This window comes from Larus michahellis, chromosome 2 (assembly GCF_964199755.1).
Source record: "Larus michahellis chromosome 2, bLarMic1.1, whole genome shotgun sequence".
NCBI lineage: Eukaryota > Metazoa > Chordata > Aves > Charadriiformes > Laridae > Larus > Larus michahellis.
Genome location: NC_133897.1, coordinates 139,827,627 through 139,849,260, shown reverse-complemented (window position 1 = coordinate 139,849,260; position 21,634 = coordinate 139,827,627). Strand labels below are relative to the sequence as shown.

Sequence of the window (21,634 nt, the reverse complement as noted above, 5' to 3'; positions counted from 1 at the left end):
CCCCTCTATGCTTTTCCATTTCCGACCCTCCAACGGGGCAAGTAACAAAATTAGCTGATCTTGGTTATTATAGCAATAAGTGTAAGCAAGAGCCTTTCTGCATACCATTCCTTGGTACTAACAGTAACCATTGCTCTTATCTGAGAGCGAACTGTTTTCAGCACAATATGCTGTTAATTTCAGACAGTTAGAAGAGGCCTAGCTAAGAAGTAAAATGACTGAACAGAAAATTGGTTCTGTTTTACTTCAAACCACATCTGAAGAAATACATAAAAGATTTGAAATCTGTTGTTGAAGATCAACCAAGAAATGAGCGTTTACTGCACATTATTTCTTATGCCGGTTTCTTTAAAAATACCTCCAGACCTTAATAATTTCTGAAGTACATATTAAACCAACATGTATATGATTTGCCAGTGTTTCTTGAAGTAGTTGGTTAATCATCTTCACACAAAGTATGCTCTTTTCTGAATGATTAAGCCAGGCTTCCCATAACATTTCACCAGCAAGTAGGGCTGTGACAGTCTGCTGACAACAAAGTGAAAGGGAAATACATGTAATCTAGCCTCGGAAGCCATATAATCTGCTGTGAAAAAACAGAAAAAATGGGAAAAGGAAAGAGCGACAATCCCAAAGTTGGGAAAAGAAAAGAAAATGCCAACATGCAACTGAAAAGAAATATCGGTTATTTTGATGGGGTAAGTTTTATTATAGGATCAATTGTCGGGGCAGGGATCTTTGTGTCTCCCACGGGGGTGTTAAAGCATTCCTTACTCAACGTTGGCATCGCACTAACGATCTGGACCGCGTCTGGACTGGTTTCTCTGATGGGTTCCCTCTGCTATGCGGAGCTGGGAACCGCTCTGCCTTTCTCTGGAGGAGAATACAGCCACATTAAAAGAGGCCTTGGATCCCTACCTGCCTTCGTCTTTATCTGGACATCAACATTTACCAAGCCAGCATCAAATGCTGCTCGAGCCTTGCTGTTTGCTGAATACGCCACCCAGCCCTTCTATGGCATTTGCCCTGCCCCAGAAACGCTGAAGAAATGCTTGGCCTTGGCTGTTCTCTGGTCCCTGGGGATTTTGAATGGCCGCAGTGTCAAAATGTCTGCCTGGGTGCAGACAGTTTTCACCCTGCTGAAGATGATAGCCTTGTCTGTCATCGCTGTCGGAGGCATAGTTCTCCTTGTTGGCAGGAGAAAGGAGAGTCTGGCCAGGTTTGAAGACGCGTTCAGCTCAGAGATCCCCAATGCATCACAGGTTGCCGAAGCCTTCTTCCAAGGACTGTATGCGTATGGTGGTTGGTGGTCCCTCAATTATATGGCAGGTATCTCACTCCACTTCTTTAGATTTTGTTCTGCAGTTGCCATTCTTACGTTCCTCAGCTCATCTTAGTAGAACTTGTCTTTCCTTCAAGACCGTAAGGTCTGTCACGTTTTACGTGGGTCCTGTGTTTGTTGGGGCTGGTAGAAGAGATGCTGTTCCTCTCTAGGGAAGTTTCTTGCTTCTTGTGCAGTCTACAGAATCAGCCTGACATTTCCAAAGGAGTACGAGAGAAATCAAAATAGTTCATTTAAAATGTCATGCATAAACAGATTTTTTCACACCTTAAAAATTTGCATTTTGTCTTTTTCAGTGTCCGTGTTCGTGCATTTTTAGAAAAGGATTGCTATCCATGCCAAACTATGTGCACAGTAAGGACCAAATCCAAAAAGATAATTGATTATTTTGTATTTAAATATCTGTACCTTCTCTGAGATTACCCAGCTCGTTTGTACATGGACAAATGCATTTGGATTCTGTTAAGATACCGTAATTGCACAGGATATATAGGATGGTCAGTAGTCACTTCCTTGGGAAAATAGATTCTTCACAGAAGTTGAAGAGGAATCTAAGGAAAATGGCATAAATCCTTTCATATAACTTGTGCTCAATTTTGAACATTCAAAACCTTTTTGAATATCTATTTATGTATCCTGTTCTGTGTCTGATGACACACGTGGCAGTAATAAATAGAGCAGTTTTTCATGAAAGCTGCGGCGATAATGTTCACAACATTAATTATGCACGTTATGAGTTAAATGAATAGTATTTTATAGTATAATCAGATTTATAGAATTAAGCTGTAAGCAAATCGATGTTGCCTTTATATCTTTAACTCTATCCATTGACCTCTATCACATGTAAAACATTAAATACATCAAATGTGTGAAATGCATAAGACAAAGTTCAATGGTAAGAACAGTGTGAAAATTGGGTTAATGTTTAAAAAAATGACTCTTATTACAATCCAGCTATTCCAGTGTTGACAATATGCTGCAACAAAAAAGGGGGTATAAATCAGCAAAGTATAATTTTGAAACTTTAGGACTTCCTTAAAGGCAAACATTTAGCTTTGTAAGCCCAAGAAAAAAAAAAAAATTGGTAAAATATTAATTTAGTTTCTGCTCAGTTTGCAGCAATAATAAATACCATACACTGGGCAGCACAGCTGTTTAGGCAGACACAACCTATGCAATAGTCCTCTTCTGAACTGAATTTCCTATTCTTCAGCAATAACTTAATTCCTGTGAACTTCAGCTAACGCATCAGGTGCCAGCTGGACGGCAGGACTGTAATGAGCAACAAAACAAATGGAAAGACAAATTTAAATTGGCAGTTTTGGTGATTGTGCTCTTCTGGGCTCGAAATTACCAAGTGTATTTCTCACATTTGAAATAAATCCCAAATTCTCCAGTAGTCCGTATCTGAGTTTCACTGTTGTGCTCATTCAGTCCCTCTGGCTCTGTGTGCTACAGCCGGTGCTGGGGCGGGCTCAAAGCTGATGTTTTGGGCAGGAGACAAATTATATTTGAGGGAGAAAAGAGATTTCTGTCTCCTAAAAAAAGCTTGGGTAAGCTGCACATTTGACTTTTCACTTCTTCCCCCTTGTGAGTTATTGGTTGGTGATACTCAGGAAGCCTTTTGTAAATGCTGAGGGAAGTGGGAAGGGGAGAGGGAGCGAGAGGAAAGGGTTGAAGGAGTGAAAGGGAGGAAAAAGACCCTTTTTGACTGAGGATGAATTATTAGTGTTCTGGAAACCGGCTCCATCTTTTGCTGGGACTGTCACATGGTCAGGAATGTGTGCCAGTGCCTCAGTTGTTCAGATGCAAAGTTTGATGCCAGGCTTGGCGCTAAACAGTTTTCCTCCGCCAGCTTTGCCCTGGAAAAGGTGATCAACAGCAGAACCCATCTGGGAATGGCCCTCTTTTAAAGGCACTGCATTACTGCTTTTCTGTCACTACCTTCAGTCTCATCCCCTTCCATTTTCTGTATTTCCTGATGTAACTGCAAGGAGAAAGGTTTTGTCCAGAAATAGGCAAAAACACTCAGAAAGTTTCAGATCAGGACTCATGAGGTGATGTAAGGATACATAAACTCACTGTAGAGTCTGATGTTCAAGCTTGTGACTTAAAAGTATGGCTACTTGAAAAGTTCTTAGTGAATCAATTTTCTAATCTAAGTCAAATATTTGTAAAATAGGATAAAAGTTATAGAATCATAGAATGGTTCAGGTTGGAAGGGACCATAAAGATCATCCAGTTCCAACCCCCCTGCCATGGGCAGGGACACCTCCCACTAGACCAGGCTGCTCAAAGCCCCATCCAGCCTGGCCTTGAACACTTCCAGGGATGGGGCATCCACAACCTCCCTGGGCAACCTGTTCCAGTGCCTCACCACCCTCACAGTAAAGAATGCCTTTCTAATATCTAATCTAATTATCAGTCCTTTTATCATTATTTTTTTTTTTACCAGTATGTCAGGTCTCTATCTCTCCCTCCTTCCAAGATAGTTAAAAAGTAGTAAATAAGAAAGAAGATTTGAAAAAATGAAAAATATTTTGTTTAGACTTCTTTGATAATAAACTATTTGAGAACAACTGTAGAACCTCACAGCAATGTAGCCATGGTTAGCGGTTGGGCAGGACTTTGCTGTCGGTCTTGTCAAGTTCTGCGCAGATTCGCTGCTGAAACGCACTTGCAGAAGCTGTGTTGCTTGCTTTATTAATCTTTTCAAATTGTATTTTTCAGAGGAGATGAAAAACCCTAGCAGAAATATCCCCTTAACTGTGATGACTGCTGTTCCGGCAGTGATTGTTTTTTACTTACTGGTGAACATCTCATATCTGACTGTCCTCACACCTAAGGAAATTGTCTCTTCAGGTATGGATTTGATTTTTTTTTAATTAAAAAGGTGTGGTCCATTAGCATACCCATGTGATGCCAATTCACTGGGTTACTTCTGCTCATCTAACTTCACAGTTGGGAAGTCTGGGTTTCATTCTAAGTTTTGACAGAGAATTCTTGTTTAATTTTGCTGTATGACACAAGTTGGACTGAATGCAGACAGGTGTTATTAGATGTTGAAAATGTTGGCTTATACCTGCACTGTCTAAAAAGAAATCAGAAGTATATTAAAACCTGGGAAATCAAGTGGGTATAGAGAAGGCCTTTGTTTTCTGTGGTTTTAATCCTCTCTTCTGCTTCCTTCCTTACCTCGTGGTGTCTCAGGCTGAAGCCATTACTTTAGGAGGTGGGCAAGTCTACCATGATAAGTAACATAGAAAAGACTATGGGCACAAAAATGTAGCCATTTTGGGGGTGTTTGGGGGGATTATTCATGATAAATATTGCGATTCCTTAGAAGAGCCTGTACAAAAGTCCAATGTATGCAAAGCCATTCTCAGATCCTGCACCAATCAGTTGTCCATGAAAAGGTGCAAGAGGAGCTGTATTTCTCCTCAGTTGTCCAAACAGCACCTTTTAAATACCAGTGTAGTGAGACTGAGCTGTCAGACCTTGCCTCCAGGAGTGACAAAAAACGTACCTCATTTGGATGGATCAATTACTTCTTTTCCTGTGAGAACAGCTCAATAGCATAAATGGGAGCAGTGTGTCTGTCACTCAGCAACCTTGTATTATCTCTCGGCCATTATCAGGCTATCTGTTGGGAGAGATGCATACATCTGCAGATCCATCCTACAATGAGCGAGGCAGCAAATACCAGAGCATCCCTGAATTCCAGCTGCCCAGCTGGCACGAGCAGCTCCAGACATACCGGCAGAGCTGTGCTTATCTGTGTCAGCTGAGGAGACAGCCTTGAAATTGTAGCTCTTGTTTCAAACATTGCTATGCATTGCTGCGGTTCTTGTTCTTTCACTACTGTTTTTTGGGGGGGGGAAGTTGTTTTCCCAATCTTTAATAACTTCCTATGCTGTGCAGATCACTAAAAGACCTACATTTGTTGCAGCAGTTGGTTATAAAATAACAACTCACTAAATATTAGTCTTTGCTACAAAATGGGCTATAGCTAATTTCAAGAAATACTGAATATCTCTTCTTCAGGAACAATCCTTCACTTTTCCCAGTTCCACTCAAAGCAAAACCTCATTAATAACGCGCTCGCTGACCCATCACACGCACTCATGTGGGCAGTTTCCTCCTAACCGTAGATCATGTCACCAGTGCAGTCACGCCGGGGACTAATGGGCTCATTTTCTTTCCCTGCATGGCCTTGCCCACGCATGTGCCTTTATGATTCATGGCGGCGAGATGCAGCTTGCTCCTGCTGGTCAGTCTATTACCGTGGCATTGGCCCCAGCAGGTTTACCCGCCTTGCTCCGGCAGGCAGCACTCCTTCTTCCTGTCAGCCCCCCACGACATTTTTAGCTCCTGAATTAAATACCCCTTAGGATTAGATTAGTCATGTTTGACTACCGTAACAAAAAACAGGCATTACTGGTAAATAATGGGCATTTCGTGTATTTTAAGTTTCATTTCTGTTGAGTTTGTCAGTAATTTGGAACACGGTGCCTACGCTACCACTAATGCTTTGCTTTCTTGCAGTTGCTGTGGCAGTCACTTGGGCTGATCGAGTGATCCCCTCTGTTGCCTGGATCGTTCCTCTCTCTGTCGCTGTCTCAATATTCGGCGCCCTCAACAGCAGCATGTTCACTCTGGGTCGATTAAGCTACGCTGGAAGTCAGTCAGGACATTTACCTGTTTTAATATCCATGCTTAATGTCCACACCTGTACTCCAGCGCCAGCCATGATTTTTTCAACCACCATTGCATCCATTTTTATAATCCCCTCTGACCTTATTACGTTAACAAATTACTTTGGATTTTCTGCCTGGCTTATGATTGGATTGACTTGTGCAAGCCTGATCGTACTTCGGTACCGGGAACCTCATCTACATCGACCATACAAAGTAAATGGAAATAAGTTATAAAATATTTTTGCAGATTTTTTTTGAGTCATGGGTAGCATGCAAAAGTTATGGAACAAGTGCAAGTCAAAAGTGGATAGTCACTCATAAAATACAAGTAATAATCACAATCTTTAGACCCTTATTCAAAAACTTTGCCTCACTGTAGAAGGAAAAGAAACAGATGGTCTCTGCCCCAGAGAGGTTGCGCTTCAAAACAAGAGGTGGATATATGCAGAATGGGGGAGATGTGCAAACAACGTGAAACCATACCAGTATGGAGCAGTAACCAGAACAGTGTGGGATCCAGACTAGCCATTCCTGGTTACTTAAACCTTCATCTACTCTCAACTTTCCTGGCACGACCGCAGATGTTAAGGATAGGTTTAATTTCATCTCAATCTAGCTGTCAGAAAGATGGGTTAGAAACGTATGCTTGTTGTCATGGCTTCTTGTAGGCCCCCAACCCTGAGTTTCTTTCAGGAGCCCATAATATCAGATGTGGACAAATGGTTTTCAGGGCCTTCCTGTCCCTCCTCCATGACAATAGACGGAGCCTGAACAAGTATTTGAGAAAAATTGCCCATCTTGTAGGCAATTTTAAGTCAGATGAATGAGAAGCAGTACTCTAGCGTGGCAAAGAATGCATTATTACTTTTATGAATGAGGCATAAAGTCACAGGTGGTCAGTTTATTTCCTAAAATGTTTGGTTTTTTTCTTTCTCTTGCAGGTCTTTCTGCCAGTTCCATTTGTGATGGTGGCAATGTCTGTCTTCCTAGTTTTAGCTCCCATAGTCTGGTCTCCGAACCTGCAATATGTCTATGCTTTCCTGTTTATGCTGGGAAGTCTTATTGTTTATCTGCCTTTTATACATTTTAAATTGCGTTTTGCCTTTCTTGATAAAATTACTTGCCACTTACAGCTCCTGCTGGAAGTCTGTCCTGCTGATGGATCTGCTGAGGGCAAATGTGAATAATGGCAAATGTTTAATCCCAGTACAACCAGCAGCCAACAGAGGATTTTGTTTAACTGAGATGGTAGAAGGTACAAGTTAGATGTTAGATGTAATATATAGGCGCGCATGCTTGTGCATGCATGTGTGTGTATGTATACACATATATAGATGAATATACATCTATTGCATACATATATACATGTATATACATATATGTGTATATATATGCACGTATATGTAGATGTACATGCACATATATGTATATCTACATATATGCATATGTATGTACAGACATAGCACAATGAGTTAATATGTATATATTTTTGTGTGTCTGTGTGTATACATACACGTATCTAGATGTACACGTATACTTAATAGGCGCAAAGAATCTCTCTTAAACTGGTAAATCTGTAGAATGCTCGCGCTTGCTCCTGACGACACAGTTAAAGTTGCATATATTGCAATAATAGAAATAATGCTAAATTACAGCACAAAGAATTATCAATATTATCATATAATAAATGACTAAATACATACTTAACAGGATCACTGCCCAGAGAAGTTGTGGATGCCCCATCCCTGGAAGTGTTCAAGGCCAGGCTGGATGGGGCTTTGAGCAACCTGATCTAGTGGGAGGTGTCCCTGCCCATGGCAGGGGGGTTGGAACTAGATGATCTTTAAGGTCCCTTCCAACTCAAACCATTCTATGATTCTATGATCATTATATAAATATACTTTTGGTCTCCAAACTAAATTGTCTGGATTATTTTTAGTTTATAGTAGTTTGTTTATTAGAACTCCTGGCTTTAAAGGCTTTATACTTTTCTTCATCTGCTACCTCTTTTGTCTGAATTTATTTTTAATAAAAACCTTTGAAGAACGTCATAAAATTGACTGAGAACTTTTTTAATCCCCCCAAAACTGTATATGGTGCATCTTAGCTATTTTAGTACAACACATACAAATTCAGGGTGAAACCTTATGAAGCATCAAATAGGGCAGTAATAATTATTTATCCTCTTCATCACAGCAATAAAACTAAAGATATGTGGATTACTCTACTAAATTTTTTACATTTTAGCATTAATATTACATTATTCCTTGGTTTCTTTTTGGTGTTATTGATAAATGAGAGCTCCCTCCGCCCTATTTTTATTTTGTTCATGGAAGCAAGAGAAATTCTTTTTTATTTTGGTAATTGGGCCATATTAATTTCACTGAGTATTTAAACTTACAAACAAAGAACATCACACAAAAACCACAAGAACCATCACATACTTAGGTGATTAATCTATTAATATATGCCGTTATTTTTATAATGACAATAAAATTGCATGTGTAAAGTAATTTTTCAAATCTATCTATTAAAGCTGAGCAATACAACCAGTAGATGGCTCCAGACTAACATCTCTCTTACACCGTGATATTCTGGGTTGCTGGATGTTGTATTAGTGAGAGAAATAGTTCTACAGAGCACCGTATTATAACACAGTAGAATGAAAAAAATCTTGCTAGACGATTCAATTCTCTGATATGTCAAAAGTGTAGAGGTCAGAATAATAGATAAAGACTTTATACATAGCTACCGAAAGTATAGAGTACCCGTCAATAATGCTGGGAGCCAGTTTTGACTTTGTGCTGGAACAAGCCCCCAAAGGAAAACAAGTACATGAAGAAAGTGTCCTTTCTCACAGCTACTGATGTACACAGAATTAAAATTTGAAGTAAAATTAGGTCTTTTAAAATGCTGTCAGAAGAAAAGTCCACGCAAGTAAGGAGTGAAGTGAGTACAGCTGAGCTGGAGACTCGGTCCTGCTGAAAGCGAGGCGGGAATCAATGTTTGATTTCACCCAATAATGCTATTGGAAAAACATTGCTCTTGCTATTTAAATTCAAAAAAATCACAAGACTCAATAAAATTTTATGGGAGTAATATTTTAAGAAGTGAATTTTAGGCAGAGTATTAAAAGAAAGGGAGAATTTTACTGTGACAAAAGCACCAAGCAGGGGTTTGTAAATGCAGGTGTTGTGCCTGGCACTGCCACAGATTTTCAACTGACCTTGATCAAGTCATTATTTAAAGCCATGTTTTAATATGTAAGTAAAAATGGAAGTCATAAGAAAAAAAAAACGTGTATGGGACAGTAATACTGTGTTGTGGACCACATGGTTAGAAAAAGCAGATACAGTGGGGATGTTGCTCAATTGGATGTGTAATTTCTTGACAGTAGATGTACTTGAGCTTGTTTATACACTTGAATTCCATAAGGAGTTGGGTACCTGGTGAATAAATATGTCAGGGTATGTTTCGGTAATTGGAGCATGTATCTGATAATGATACACACTTTGAATTTAGAGGTTTAACAGTTTCGGCGAATTAGGCAACTCAAATGTCCCAATGAAACGTAATATGAAATAAATTGCATCTATGTATCTTTTTTTATAATTCAAAGTAGATCGATTTTCTTCTAACAAAAATCTAGGACATGGCACATAAACGGGCAAGTATATACCCCACAGTTTCAATGGTTATTGCCAAAGGATCAGCAAAGACGAGAACAGTTAGAACAGGTCAGAATAAAAACTGCCTGTGCAAACTTAACCTGCCCCCTCTGTGAAAGCACCTTACAGTGGCCTTTGACTATCAGATCATAAACTGTTCTTTCAATACACCCTTATCTCATTTATTGGACAGAATGGATGGTGCCCAAATAATTCACTATTATTTTCTTCCCATTTCAACATGTGACCTTGCACTGTGTTTGTCACTCTCTGCTCAGATGCTGTTTTTGATAGACATTATTAATTTCTTACAGACTTTTCCAGAGTGTTCCTCATGCCAGCATCTGAGCACTTCACCGACTAATTTGTCTTTACTCTCATGAGCTGCATCAGTGGTAGCATCTTTGCTTAATTTCCCAGTTCAGGGAACATCACAAAATGCATTTATTATGCAACCTACACAGTGATGTTCCCTGCAATCCTTCAATTCAGATCGAGCACCCCAGTGGAGAGCCATTGATGGAGATTCAGGTCCAGCTATGGGTGTTCTTTTTCTTAGGAAGCAGGGCAAAGAGCTGGGCAATTGGTGAACATACGCCTTGTATGGATATTCGGGCACTATATACAGATTTCAGTTCTTCCACATCTTTTAGATGGAAACAAAGGAAGCATGCCGAAATTGTTCACTAACTTTGGATGCCTAAGCTGAGGTACCTTGGACCTGATTTTTCATAGGAATTAATAAATTCCAAGTGCCTGTAGTCTCCTGGAATTAAGTTCCAATAATAGTAAAAAAGGAAAGAAGGACAAATTATCACAGTCGCTTTGGTTTAGACGAGCAGCAGGTATCCTATAACCCAGCTTCTGACTAACTGTGGGCAGCTGCAATTCCTTTAAGACATACAGTCTATGAAATGTTAAATTACAGCTATGAGAGTTTAAAATTACACCAAATCAAGCCGGGGATTTAAGATGGGGTACAGAAAATGAGGAAAACAGATTTAATGACATTTTAAAAAATCATGGTTTAAATGATTCCAGTATGACCCTGGAATTTTATAGGGAAAGAAAAGTTTGAATTCTTCTGGGCAATATTCAAATTCCTTACTCCAGCAAACCTTCTGCAAGTGCCACCTTGTTCACTACATCAAATTCCATTACTACAGCAAATAAGGGATTGGCTACCTCAGTTTAGCGTCTTCTTCAACACAAACTGTCAATTTATTCCCAGATCTGAGTGAGACAGAGGTCCTCTGAAAAATAAGGCTCTCATTAAATGACCCACTGTTTGGAAAGGGACTCACACAGCTGAGCTGAATTAGCATTATAAAAGCAATCTCAGAGATGGTATTGCCTAACTGCTGAATACATAATAATCAAATATATAATATATATTATATATATAATAGATAATAGCGGAATATATGTAACTTCTCTTAATGCAGCCTTTCTTTTGCCTTGAGTGTTTTAGAATGCTAAATCACAAAGATGCAAATACAGTATTCAATTTATATAGATTTCTCATTGTTGCTGGATCATTCCACATTTCCAAGTGCTAAGCATAAAGGAACAGAATTCAAATTTATAACTCGTATTAGCTACTCTGGCCAAGAGCAATTCAATATTTTAACATTATAGCTTGTTTTCAGTGACACTAGTTGGTCTCAGCTGCCTTCCTACTTGAACATATCTCAGAAAATGCTATATAGGAGTGTGACTGTTTTAGTACTAGACTGTATCAGACATCTATTTAAATTTTTAATTTATTTTTTTGCCTTTGACTTCATAATTCTTTTAAGCTCGTGCATACTTGCATGTTTCAGAAGTCCAACCTTACAACAAATAAACTTAAAATGTGGATATTTGGTTTTTAATACTGTACTGGCTCAGTTTGGCATGTAAATTCCCAAGCTGTTTTTCTCGGCTCTTAACACAGTATTTGTTTGTATGTCTGCATTAATTATTTTTTCCCCCATTATCTCCATAAAAAGACAATGTAGAAGTCCAAATGATAATCAGTCTTATTTTAAAAATTACTTGTGGTTATATGTCATGCTAACTCCATGTGTGCTGATTGCTTTACAAAAAAAATCCACTCTGAGGCAAAACCCATTAATTCTAGAGAAGAAATGAAAAAAATCAGCAATTAATTGATTCACTTCCCTTTTCAGAGTTATTGTTAACTGTAATTCCAATAAAAAGAAAATCAACTAATGATAAACAGTTGTACGTTTTTGTTTGTGCCTTGATGTGGTGATTTTTGGTTGGAACCTCTGGTTTCCACAGGGGAGGGTGTGTGAGGAGCTGCCTGTAGCTGTTAGGCGTGGAGGGGCTCAGACCTTCTGGCTTCTTATATTAGGTTTGATACGTGCTCTATGTGGGCTTTGCTAAGGTTCCCCACATCTCAGTTTCCACCTCTGCTAAAACAGAAACAATTGTATTTAAACAACTTTCAGGTCTAAGTGTATTCGCTTGTCACCTTCTCTTCTCTATTGCAGTCAGAAATTACTCTTGTCGTTGCCCTCTATGACTTTTTCCAAGTGATGGGGGACCCCGAGCACTGCCAGTTCTTCCTGGCTTGATTTGGAGGGGTAAGAACTGTATGTGCTTCAGGAACTTTGCAGCTGTTTCTATTCTGCTTTGGAACAGGAAATTAAAAATTTTTAAATTAGCAGGTTTGGATAACCTGTATCCGACAGGTTTAAAGGCACCGTTGAGGAGCTTGACTATTAATGTTGATTTTCAATAACTCTTGCAACACAGGGGGAGTTTCAGGAGAGCAAAAGAAAGTTAACATGCCAATATTTAAAAAGACTAAAAGAGATGACCTAAGTAATTACAGGCTTGTCAGTGTGACATAAATCCTTGGAAAAATAATGGAACAGCTAATACAAAACTGAATTAATAAAGAATTAAAAGAAAGTAGCATAATTAATGCGAGTTCATTTGTGTTTATGGAAAATAATCCTATCAAACCAGCTTCACATTTATATTTTCTGTAATTTTAGTTGATTAAAGGATAATAATGTTGATGTATAATACTCAAACTTCTTTCTTTGAAACGAGATGAGAAAAGTCTTATGAAATATCTGGAAAATGACAAAATCAACATGACACACATTAAATTCCTCAGAAACTGGCAAATGAGATTCCAGTTTAACCTGTGAAAAGGGATCTCTAAAGCAGCCCCACAGAGATCAGACCTTGATTCGACCCTCTTTCATGTGCCTGTCAGTGGTCTGTAAAAATGGAGCTATTGCTGAAAAAGTTTATATATGACTAGAATGGAAAATGGCAAAAAAATAAAAATAAAAATTAAGGTGACAGAGCACAGAGCCAAAAAAATCAGGATTCTGTGATCAGCTGGGTAGAAGCAAACGATGTGCTCTGCAAAAGTTACGGTCATACGTGTAATAGCCAAGGCCACTGTCCCCTTTCTCGTGGCAGCACACTTAGATCAGTTTTGTTGCCGGTGGCTATGAGAAGTGGTCCAGAGTCATGAAAGGTCAACTGAACTGAGCTTCACTGAGATCCTGCTTATCTGTGTTTCATTGGCAGCGATGCTTAGACCTCCTCTGAAGAACGGGTTCCGGTTCCCTCTCCACAATGGGAGAAGTGGCTGTGATTTCTCCCTGAATCCTTTCCAACAGCAGGCAGTTAATGACACAAAACCAACGGCGAACAATAGCTGGAACTTGGATATTTTAGCTTAGCCAAATGGAAATTGTTTTAATTGATGCAGAGCAAAATATTACTAATAGGCTTTTTAATTTTGCAGATAAAAATACAGCAAGATCCTGGAACTGAAAGTTGAAGCAATTCAGACAAAATTTGAAGTACATATATATGTATATACATATATATAGGCTAAATATGTTCATTCAGACCTTGTTAAAAATAAAAATATATTTAGGAAACATGAGAATAACTTTTATTTCTCCCATTTCTTCTTCATTCCTTTTCGCAGCAACTAAGTTGCAGCCTTTGACATACTTTCCAGCAGAAATTTCTGTCAAAGCCATTCCTATCAATGTTTAAAATTTTCTCTTATGCAGCGCATTTTGACAGCTCTATTTTTTTTTTCACAATTGTCTAATCACTTCACTTCGTGGTCTTGAGCTCATTCTAAGCCAAAAAGATTACGGCATCGTTTTGAATTTACTTTCAAAAACTGCTGAGGATAAACAAGACATCTGCCAAAACGTGTCAGTTGATCATATGTATTTCAGTCTTTGTTTAAAGATGCCTTTCTGATCTGTGGTTTCCAAACAGTGGTTGCACTAGTTCAGCAGAACTGCTGCAGCAAGGGCATGCGAAATACTCAAAAAGTCACCCAAATGTGAAAACATGCAGGACACTGAGTTGTGGTCTTCAGCTTTTTCTCCAGCATAAGAAGTTTCTAAATTTGCTGTCAAAAATGGCATCTCCTCTGCGCTTTTGTTGCCATGCAAGTTTACTGCCTGTTATCTTACGCCTGCTGGTTGATTAAGTTTTTGTTTCCACTAATACTTAAGCCTGGATAATTGTTCTGATGTTTAAAAAATGCATTGCGAAAAGTATTTCCCTTCTGAATTTGTCTCCTTCGACTTTCTGGTTTGTTTTTAGCTCATTCTTTGTTTGCTGTTATTGAATTTCTGTTCATTGTATAGATTTTATTAGCCTGACCAAGTCATTACAGAACTTTTCTTGTTCACAAGGGGGAACCTTCACTAAAATTAGGGATTTTCTTCAGTTTATTTAATGAGATTGATTATGTGATTCTTTCTTCATTTTCTCTTAAGTGAGCTTGATCAGCATTCTCTGAGGACACTAAAACTGGGCTTAATATCTGAGAAGCAGTCAAATGATGTAACGTAGAGTTCTTGTAGGGTGAAACCGAGAAATTTGTGCTTGGACTGCATAAATTATATTCCAAGTCTGGCTGCAGTGTCACTTTAAGGAGTTATTCTTAGCTAGTTATTTGCCGAGGCTTCTGTTATCTGCTCCAAAGCAGGGGTTCTCAGGAGAGGCTCCCGTGTCCTGGAACCATGACTTGGATTTCTTGTTTTTAATGGATGATACAGAAATTAGTATTTCCGTGTCTGAGTCCAGATTATTCAGCATGCCTTGTAGCAGCAGCTTGTCTTTTCATTGCCTGTGATTTTCCTCAGCTTTGTCAGACCCAAAGTATGTCAGGGGTAGCTTCGTGGATTTTTTTCCAGGTTAGATAAAATATTTTAAAGAGCCTAAGGCCAAAAGTTGATGCATGAGGGACTCCACTAGGAATGCAACTGTTTGAGGATGCATCTTTGTTCACAATTACATTTTGTGATTTAATGGGTTTTAATCCATATAGCATGTGGGAGCTTTGAGTAATTCCTGTTTTTACAATTGAAACATAAAGTAAAACTGAATCAATTACCTTAAAAAAGTATAAGCCTTTTGCATTGTTACTATTACATTTAACTTGGGGGATCCTGTACGTAGTTCATAATCCCCTTCCCAGTGCAATAGAAGAGTGCATTGCATTTGTGGTAGCCGATTGTGCTTGCAAAAATTTGGCTTTGTATACTTTGAGGAAAAACTCTGCTGCTTCTTGATCCTTTTTGTGGCATCCAGGTATTTTGATATGGGCTCTTTTTAGCCTTCTTCCTGTAATCGAGATAATGCTGATCTTTTGGTTGGAGGAAGTACTAAATACTCTCTGGAGCTGCAGCCCACTGACACATTCCCTGCTTAGTACTAACTTCTGCCTTACTAACTTCAGCCTTACAGCCTTTTAAAAACCTGCACAAACAGAAGAATTGGTATTTAGGGCATCATCAATATGACCGTAATTAATCTTTGGGATTTTATATATAATCAATATCAACACTAACCCCTAGAGACAAGGCTTTTCCGTAAGGCAAAAAAAGAGAACGTAAAGATCAGATTTTTAATTGATCTTTCAGCCTCACAAGTCCTCATTTCCTAAAATGCTTGGCAACTTGTAGTTCTTCTTCAACTCTTCTAAATCAGACACCTAATTTGAGGCCTAAATTAAGGACTCATTTTGGTTTTGCTCTTTGTTTTCAGAACTTGCATGCATAACAATACTGGCCAGATGTTAGACAGAATGATTCCTATGCTTAAGTGGCAAAGGCATTATAAAGCTGGTATCAGGTTCATAACCTTAACTGGTGAAGTTAGGTGAAATGCATCCAGTCCTTGATCATGTCACAGTATTTCTTCTGAAAATCTTGATCAGGTAATGCAGACCTGGGATGTGGGTTTTTGGAAAGGTCTGTTGAGATCTCACCATCATGTGGAGATGCCCAAAAAAGTTTTAAATCATAGAATCACAGAATCGTAGAATCGGTTAGGTTGGAAGGGACCTTTAAAGGTCATCTAGTCCAGCCCCCCTGCAGTAAGCAGGGACATCTTCAACTAGATCAGGTTGCTCAGAGCCTCATCAAGCCTGGCCTTGAATGTCTCCAGGGATGGGGCCTCCACCACTTCTCTGGCCAACCTGTTCCAGTGTTTCACCACCCTCATTGTAAAGAACTTCTTCCTAATGTCTAATCTAAACCCACCCTGCTCTAGTTTAAAACCATTGTCCCTCGTCCTATTGCTACATGCCCTTGCAAACAGCCCCTCCCCAGCTTTCTTGTAGGCCCCCTTCAGGTACTGGAAGTATATAAAGTGTCCCCGGAGCCTTCTTTTCTCCAGGCTGAACAACCCCAACTCTCTCAGCTTGTCTTCATAGGAGAGGTGCTCTGTTTCTCTATCATCTTCGTGGCCCTCCTCTGGACCTGCTCCAACAGGTCCTTCTTGTGCTGAGGGCTCCAGAGCTGGACACAGTACTCCAGGTGGGGTCTCACAAGAGCAGAGTAGAGAGGGAGAATTGCCTCTCTGGATCTGCTGGCCACGGTTCTTTTGATGCAGCCCAGGATGCGATTGGCCTTCTGGGCTGCAAGCGTGCATTGTTGGCTCATGTCCAGCTTTTCAGCCATGAGTACCCCCAAGTCCTTTTCCGCCTCGTAGCAGGACCTGCCTCGTATCAGGAACCTGCCACAATAGTGTCTGCGTGCTTAATGGTGCAACTTGGCCACCTTTGACTGATCTGCCTAAACCAGCACATTCAGGTAGGAGGTGTCAGCAGCAACTGTCACAGACAAGGGTATGTCTCAGGTCACAGTTCCCTTTGTGTCTGGTCTAGTGGAAGCATCTCCCTTCATCCATGGTTAACATAACGGTCTTCAATTAAATGCTGAAGGTCTTTCTTCAAAGAAATCCAGCAACAGCAAGGTGAAGGTGGAAAGGAGAATCACTCTTCCTTTTAAATGGCACTGGGGACAGAGATGCTGCTCTCCCTGTCTCATCCCACACTTGACTGGTTGGAAAGCTCACTCATTTAGATGTTAGTCTTGCAGCCTTTAGCTGTGCTTTCCAAGTGTGCTAACAGTAATCCAGAAAAACACGTATGTATCCTTAAAGTCGATGAATTTACTTAATATAGGTGTAAAGGACAAATTTGCTACTTCTCCAAGCTCCCCTTTCCTTTCCAGCCACTTCAGCCTGAAGGCAGGGTGGGTATCGGTACTTGCATCTTCCTTGTCTGGGACTTTGTGTGAGGGTGCTGAGATGGCAGTGAAGCCCTCTGAGAGGAGGTTTCCTGGGACCAGTGTCAGGAACCAGCAGCCCTAGATAAGTGACTGCAGCCGCAGTGTCTGACCCCATCCTCTGTGCATTTGTTATAAGAAACATCATTTCCCTGATTGCGACCTGAGACTAGCTGAGGTAGTCAAACAGGTGGACAGGTTGAGTCCCTTGGAGCCAGAAGGCTTTTCTGCCCCAGACCCAAGCTGGGGTAAGGTGAATTTAGTGTAAGCCAACAGTACAGAACAGAGATCAGGGATCTGGCAGAGGAACAGGCAGAAATAAACCTGCTGGTAACCACAGAGTGATGCTGATCAGTGAGCAGCTGCCTGTGAGCTGATCTGAAGCACATAAAAAGTGAAAAACTGTGAGACAGGCAGGAAAGCAGCATTTATCTTGTTTCAGCACAGTATAAGAAATCTTCCTCGGATAAAAAAGTACTGATTTGAGTTTGCAAATCCAACTTTAAATTAAAGTAGGACTATATCTGAGGCTTGCTGGAGTGAAATCCCAGTGGAACCAATGGATAGGCTCCCGTGAACCCAGCAGGGTTTTACTTCTTTATTGGTTTGAATCACACATAGAATGGAAGGGTCTTGTTTGAACTTTCATTCCACATAAATGTTAATGCATTTAAGAACAGCCTGCCTACATTTTAACTCCTTGAAGATCCTTTGAGGATGTTTTTCTTAAGTTTCTAAAACATTTTCTTTAAGTTTATTAAAATGCATCATTTAGAACATTTTCACATATTAAAAAAGAGCATTTGTCCCTTCATACTCTAGTAATCCAAATGACATTGTTTAAAATTAACTTATTGCAGTAGTCTCTTTTGACACCAGAATTTGTCTCTTGAATTTTTTTCTTAGTGTATTTTTTTTAGAATTTTCAGCTTTCTTTTCCTCTTACTGTACTTGCATGTAACATCTCTTCTTTTCACTGAAGACCCGCAGTAACTGCCACCGTATTTATTACTCCACCACTGTTCTTTGACATCCTCATGCAACCAATAGCTGCTGTAATCTGCTCTTCTGGATAAATAATGGGAGTTTTCAAACATTGTGCATGTGTTCCCAAAACAAGGGGACTGCAGGACAGCGTGGGATTCTCAGAAAGACAAACTGAAAGCCTGTGACACAAACACACCGATCGACACGACGAAAAAGCAGGAATGAGCCCTTTTTCTTTTTCCTGTGGCCTGTCCTACTGTTTCAGCAGCCTGAGTTGGAATCAGAGCAGCAGCTTTAACTGAGCTTTCCTTTCCCGCAGAATTTGGTGTCCCTTTAGTCCCTTAAGCCCCCGTTGCAGGTGCTTCATTTCTGCAAGCCAGCGGGAAACCTGCTGCCAAGGGAGCTGCCGCTGCTACTGACACACAGGGAAAAAGCCAAATTCACTAGTTTTGCATCATCCACGCCCTGTCACTGCGTACGGGGTATTTTGGAGGAGAAAATGGAGCAGAAAGCTTCAGTGTGACTCAGATGGCCCCGTGCTCTCTCCTAGGTCAGTCCCAAGGCCGCTGCCCTGGCAGCGCCGGAGGCTGGAGCTCTCCCTTTACGGTCCCTCAGCCTCCAGCCTGCACCTGCTTTCCTGCTCTGTCGTTTCTGGTCCAGAAACACTTGCCGCATGTTTGCCAAGGCTTTCCTAGCCTTTGTCCGCGTCTCTATCATCAGCGTCACCCTTGAAGGTGTGATGCTGTCCTGTAGAAGGGGCCAGGCTTGATTCATGTGGCTGGTAACTGCTGCCTCCCATCAGAATGTGTTTTTTAAAGGGGCGAAGGAGGTGGAGAAAAGACCCTTTCCAGGGACTGTGGGTGAGATGACTGTCCTGTTAAATCTCCACATTACTGGCTCATTCGCTTGACAAGAAACAAAGCAGGCAGTTGTTTTTTGCTCTTTCAATGTGTGCAGAGATAGAGAAGTGTTTCCCCCTCCTTAATCGAATCCTTGGCTGCCAAGGTATGCCGGCATGGGCTTCCACACCATCTCACTGCTATGTGAAATAACGCAATTAGAGTAAAGCTTAAACTAGCGAAAATTATGTTGAGGGCCATTTCCACCTCTATTACCTGAGAAACAGCAGGATTTATCATTTAGATGCATCATTTTGCAATAGCTTTCCTGCATTTTGCAAAAGTATGAAAGCATAACATGTCACTAAAGTTTTTCTTCTTGCCAGTGCCACTTATTATGTACTTATGAAGTATTTGCTTTTATCTGAATGAAGTCCTTGAGTCCAAGGTCACAATAGAATAGCATCATATGTTTTTATTTTCGTTTTTAAGTTATTTTGTCTTGTTCCTATCTGCACCGCTTTTGCATTTCCCATATATATCTGGCAAGTGAACTGTCTGGTAAACAGCTAATTTTAAGCAAACATTGCAGTGTATTTAATAAATGAATTTTGAATTTTCTCCTGCTTTTATTCACACCACGAACCTAATTTTAAAGGGTATAATAATCAAGTCAGATAATGAAATATACTGTGCTCAGTCAAAACATTAGTATGATCAATTTTTTGCTCTTCTTGAATTTGTAAGAACTTTGGAAATTAGTGTGAAAAAAGAAACCAAGAAAGGAGCTGAAAAAATTCAGACAGTAAGAATATTTACTGCATTATTGACAATGAATTATGATCCTAGGAGTGAAGTGCTATTCCAAGCAAACAGGCACAGGGCCTATATTGTGGACATTTTCCTTGAAAAATATTTTGCTGTCCTGGTCAGTAAAATCTTTACTTTGTCCTTAATATAATATAGCCAGTTTTATACTTACGAAACATTTTTGGTTGTATATTCGTAAAGCTGCACACATTAAATGTGTCTTACAAACTTTAACGTAGTTATCTTCAAACATGCACTTTGCAGTATTTTCTGTAAAATTTGCTTTCTTCACATCAATGTTTGGAGAAGTTGTTTTTCACTGATATAAACCAGAACAAGGGTTTTTTGCACTCACACTTGAATTTATGATAGAAATGCTTTGCTAGTCACTTCTTCGCTGCAATGGGAATTAGAATAAAAGCAGCAAGAAGACAGAAAAATAAATTTTATATTGTGAATAAGACAGAATAAAACTGATTGTGAAGTCTGATTACTGGAAATAAACCTGATATATTACTGTCCCTTTTCTTTATTATTGAAAGAAGACAGCTATTTTTAAATCATGAGTCCATGAACCTTATTAAATGCAATATAAACTCTTGGGAAAGAGCTGATGGAAAAATATTCTAATATTTAAAACATTTGAGACTTTTTTACTCCCATTTCATCTCTCCCTGAGGGTTTCAGAGTCTTCAGTGTCTCCCATGCTTGTAATGCACTGAATCAGCCAACAAAGGGGATCGGGATCCCTTGGTCTGCCTGGCTGGTTGTCTGAATCACATTGTTTGAGTCAAGCTGATCAATTCCAGTGGTTGAGTGCTAAAGACACACTTTCTTTTAAGAGCTCTCTCTTCTTTTTTGAAGATGAAAAGACACAAATGCTCTAGCATGAATATTTTTTAAAGATGTGAAATCTTAGGAATGAATCACTGTCAATTCAAGCAAATTTTTACTGCAACTGAGCGAGCTGTATGAAATAATACGGAATTCCAGCGGGATTTTTCATTGCTGCTTCTACGATACTCTAAAGCTCAGGGATTTGTCTTTTTAAAGCCAGAATGCAGAACTGAAGACATCTAATTAAGCTAAATGCTCATTAAGATATTCAGATGGCTTTGCTACACCATTAACTCAAGAAACAGATCAGCAAATATCGTACACAATATAAAAACTGTGAAGTCATTCAATCAGAGACTCACAACGTTCTTTGGGAGAACCTCATGCAGTCCAATCAGGTCCGACCTGCTGCTCATGAAGGGATTATTACCAACACTAGACCAAACCCACTGTGCCTGTCTAGCCAAATCTTGAAAATTTCCAAGGATGGAGATTTCACAGCCTTTCGGGGTAACCTGCGCTACATTCCCAGTGTAAAAGTTTTTCCTCTTGTCCAACCTCAGTCTCTCGTGCTGCAATGTGTGGCCCCTTTTGGTATCGTTTGCCACTACAGAGGAGCTGTTGGCTTTGTCACCTTTGCGACTCCCTTTCAAGTAGCTGCAGGTTGCTCTTGCAGCATCTCCTCTTTGCCCAGCTCCTGCAGCTCCTTCTCATGGTGCTCTCAGCCCCTTGACAGCCCTCCCCTGCTTTGCCCCGTTCTCAGCCCTCTTAAACTGGGGAGCTTCAAACTGGACCCCGGAGCTGAGAAGACAGGCAAGCAGCTTTCCTTGGTCTTCTGGCCACGGTCTTCATAAAGGAGTCCAGTATGTAGTTT

General features: G+C 39.9%; 1 protein-coding gene across 1 annotated transcript; it reads left to right on the top strand.

The window, feature by feature from the left end:
- Nucleotides 1–605: 605 nt before the first annotated feature.
- SLC7A13 (solute carrier family 7 member 13) lies at nucleotides 606–7,226 on the top strand. The gene is made up of 4 exons (XM_074573642.1): nucleotides 606–1,329; nucleotides 4,073–4,204; nucleotides 5,888–6,252; nucleotides 6,981–7,226. Exons 1-4 carry the CDS (start codon nucleotides 606–608, stop codon nucleotides 7,224–7,226), a joined length of 1,467 nt encoding a protein of 488 aa, XP_074429743.1.
- Nucleotides 7,227–21,634: the final 14,408 nt, after the last annotated feature.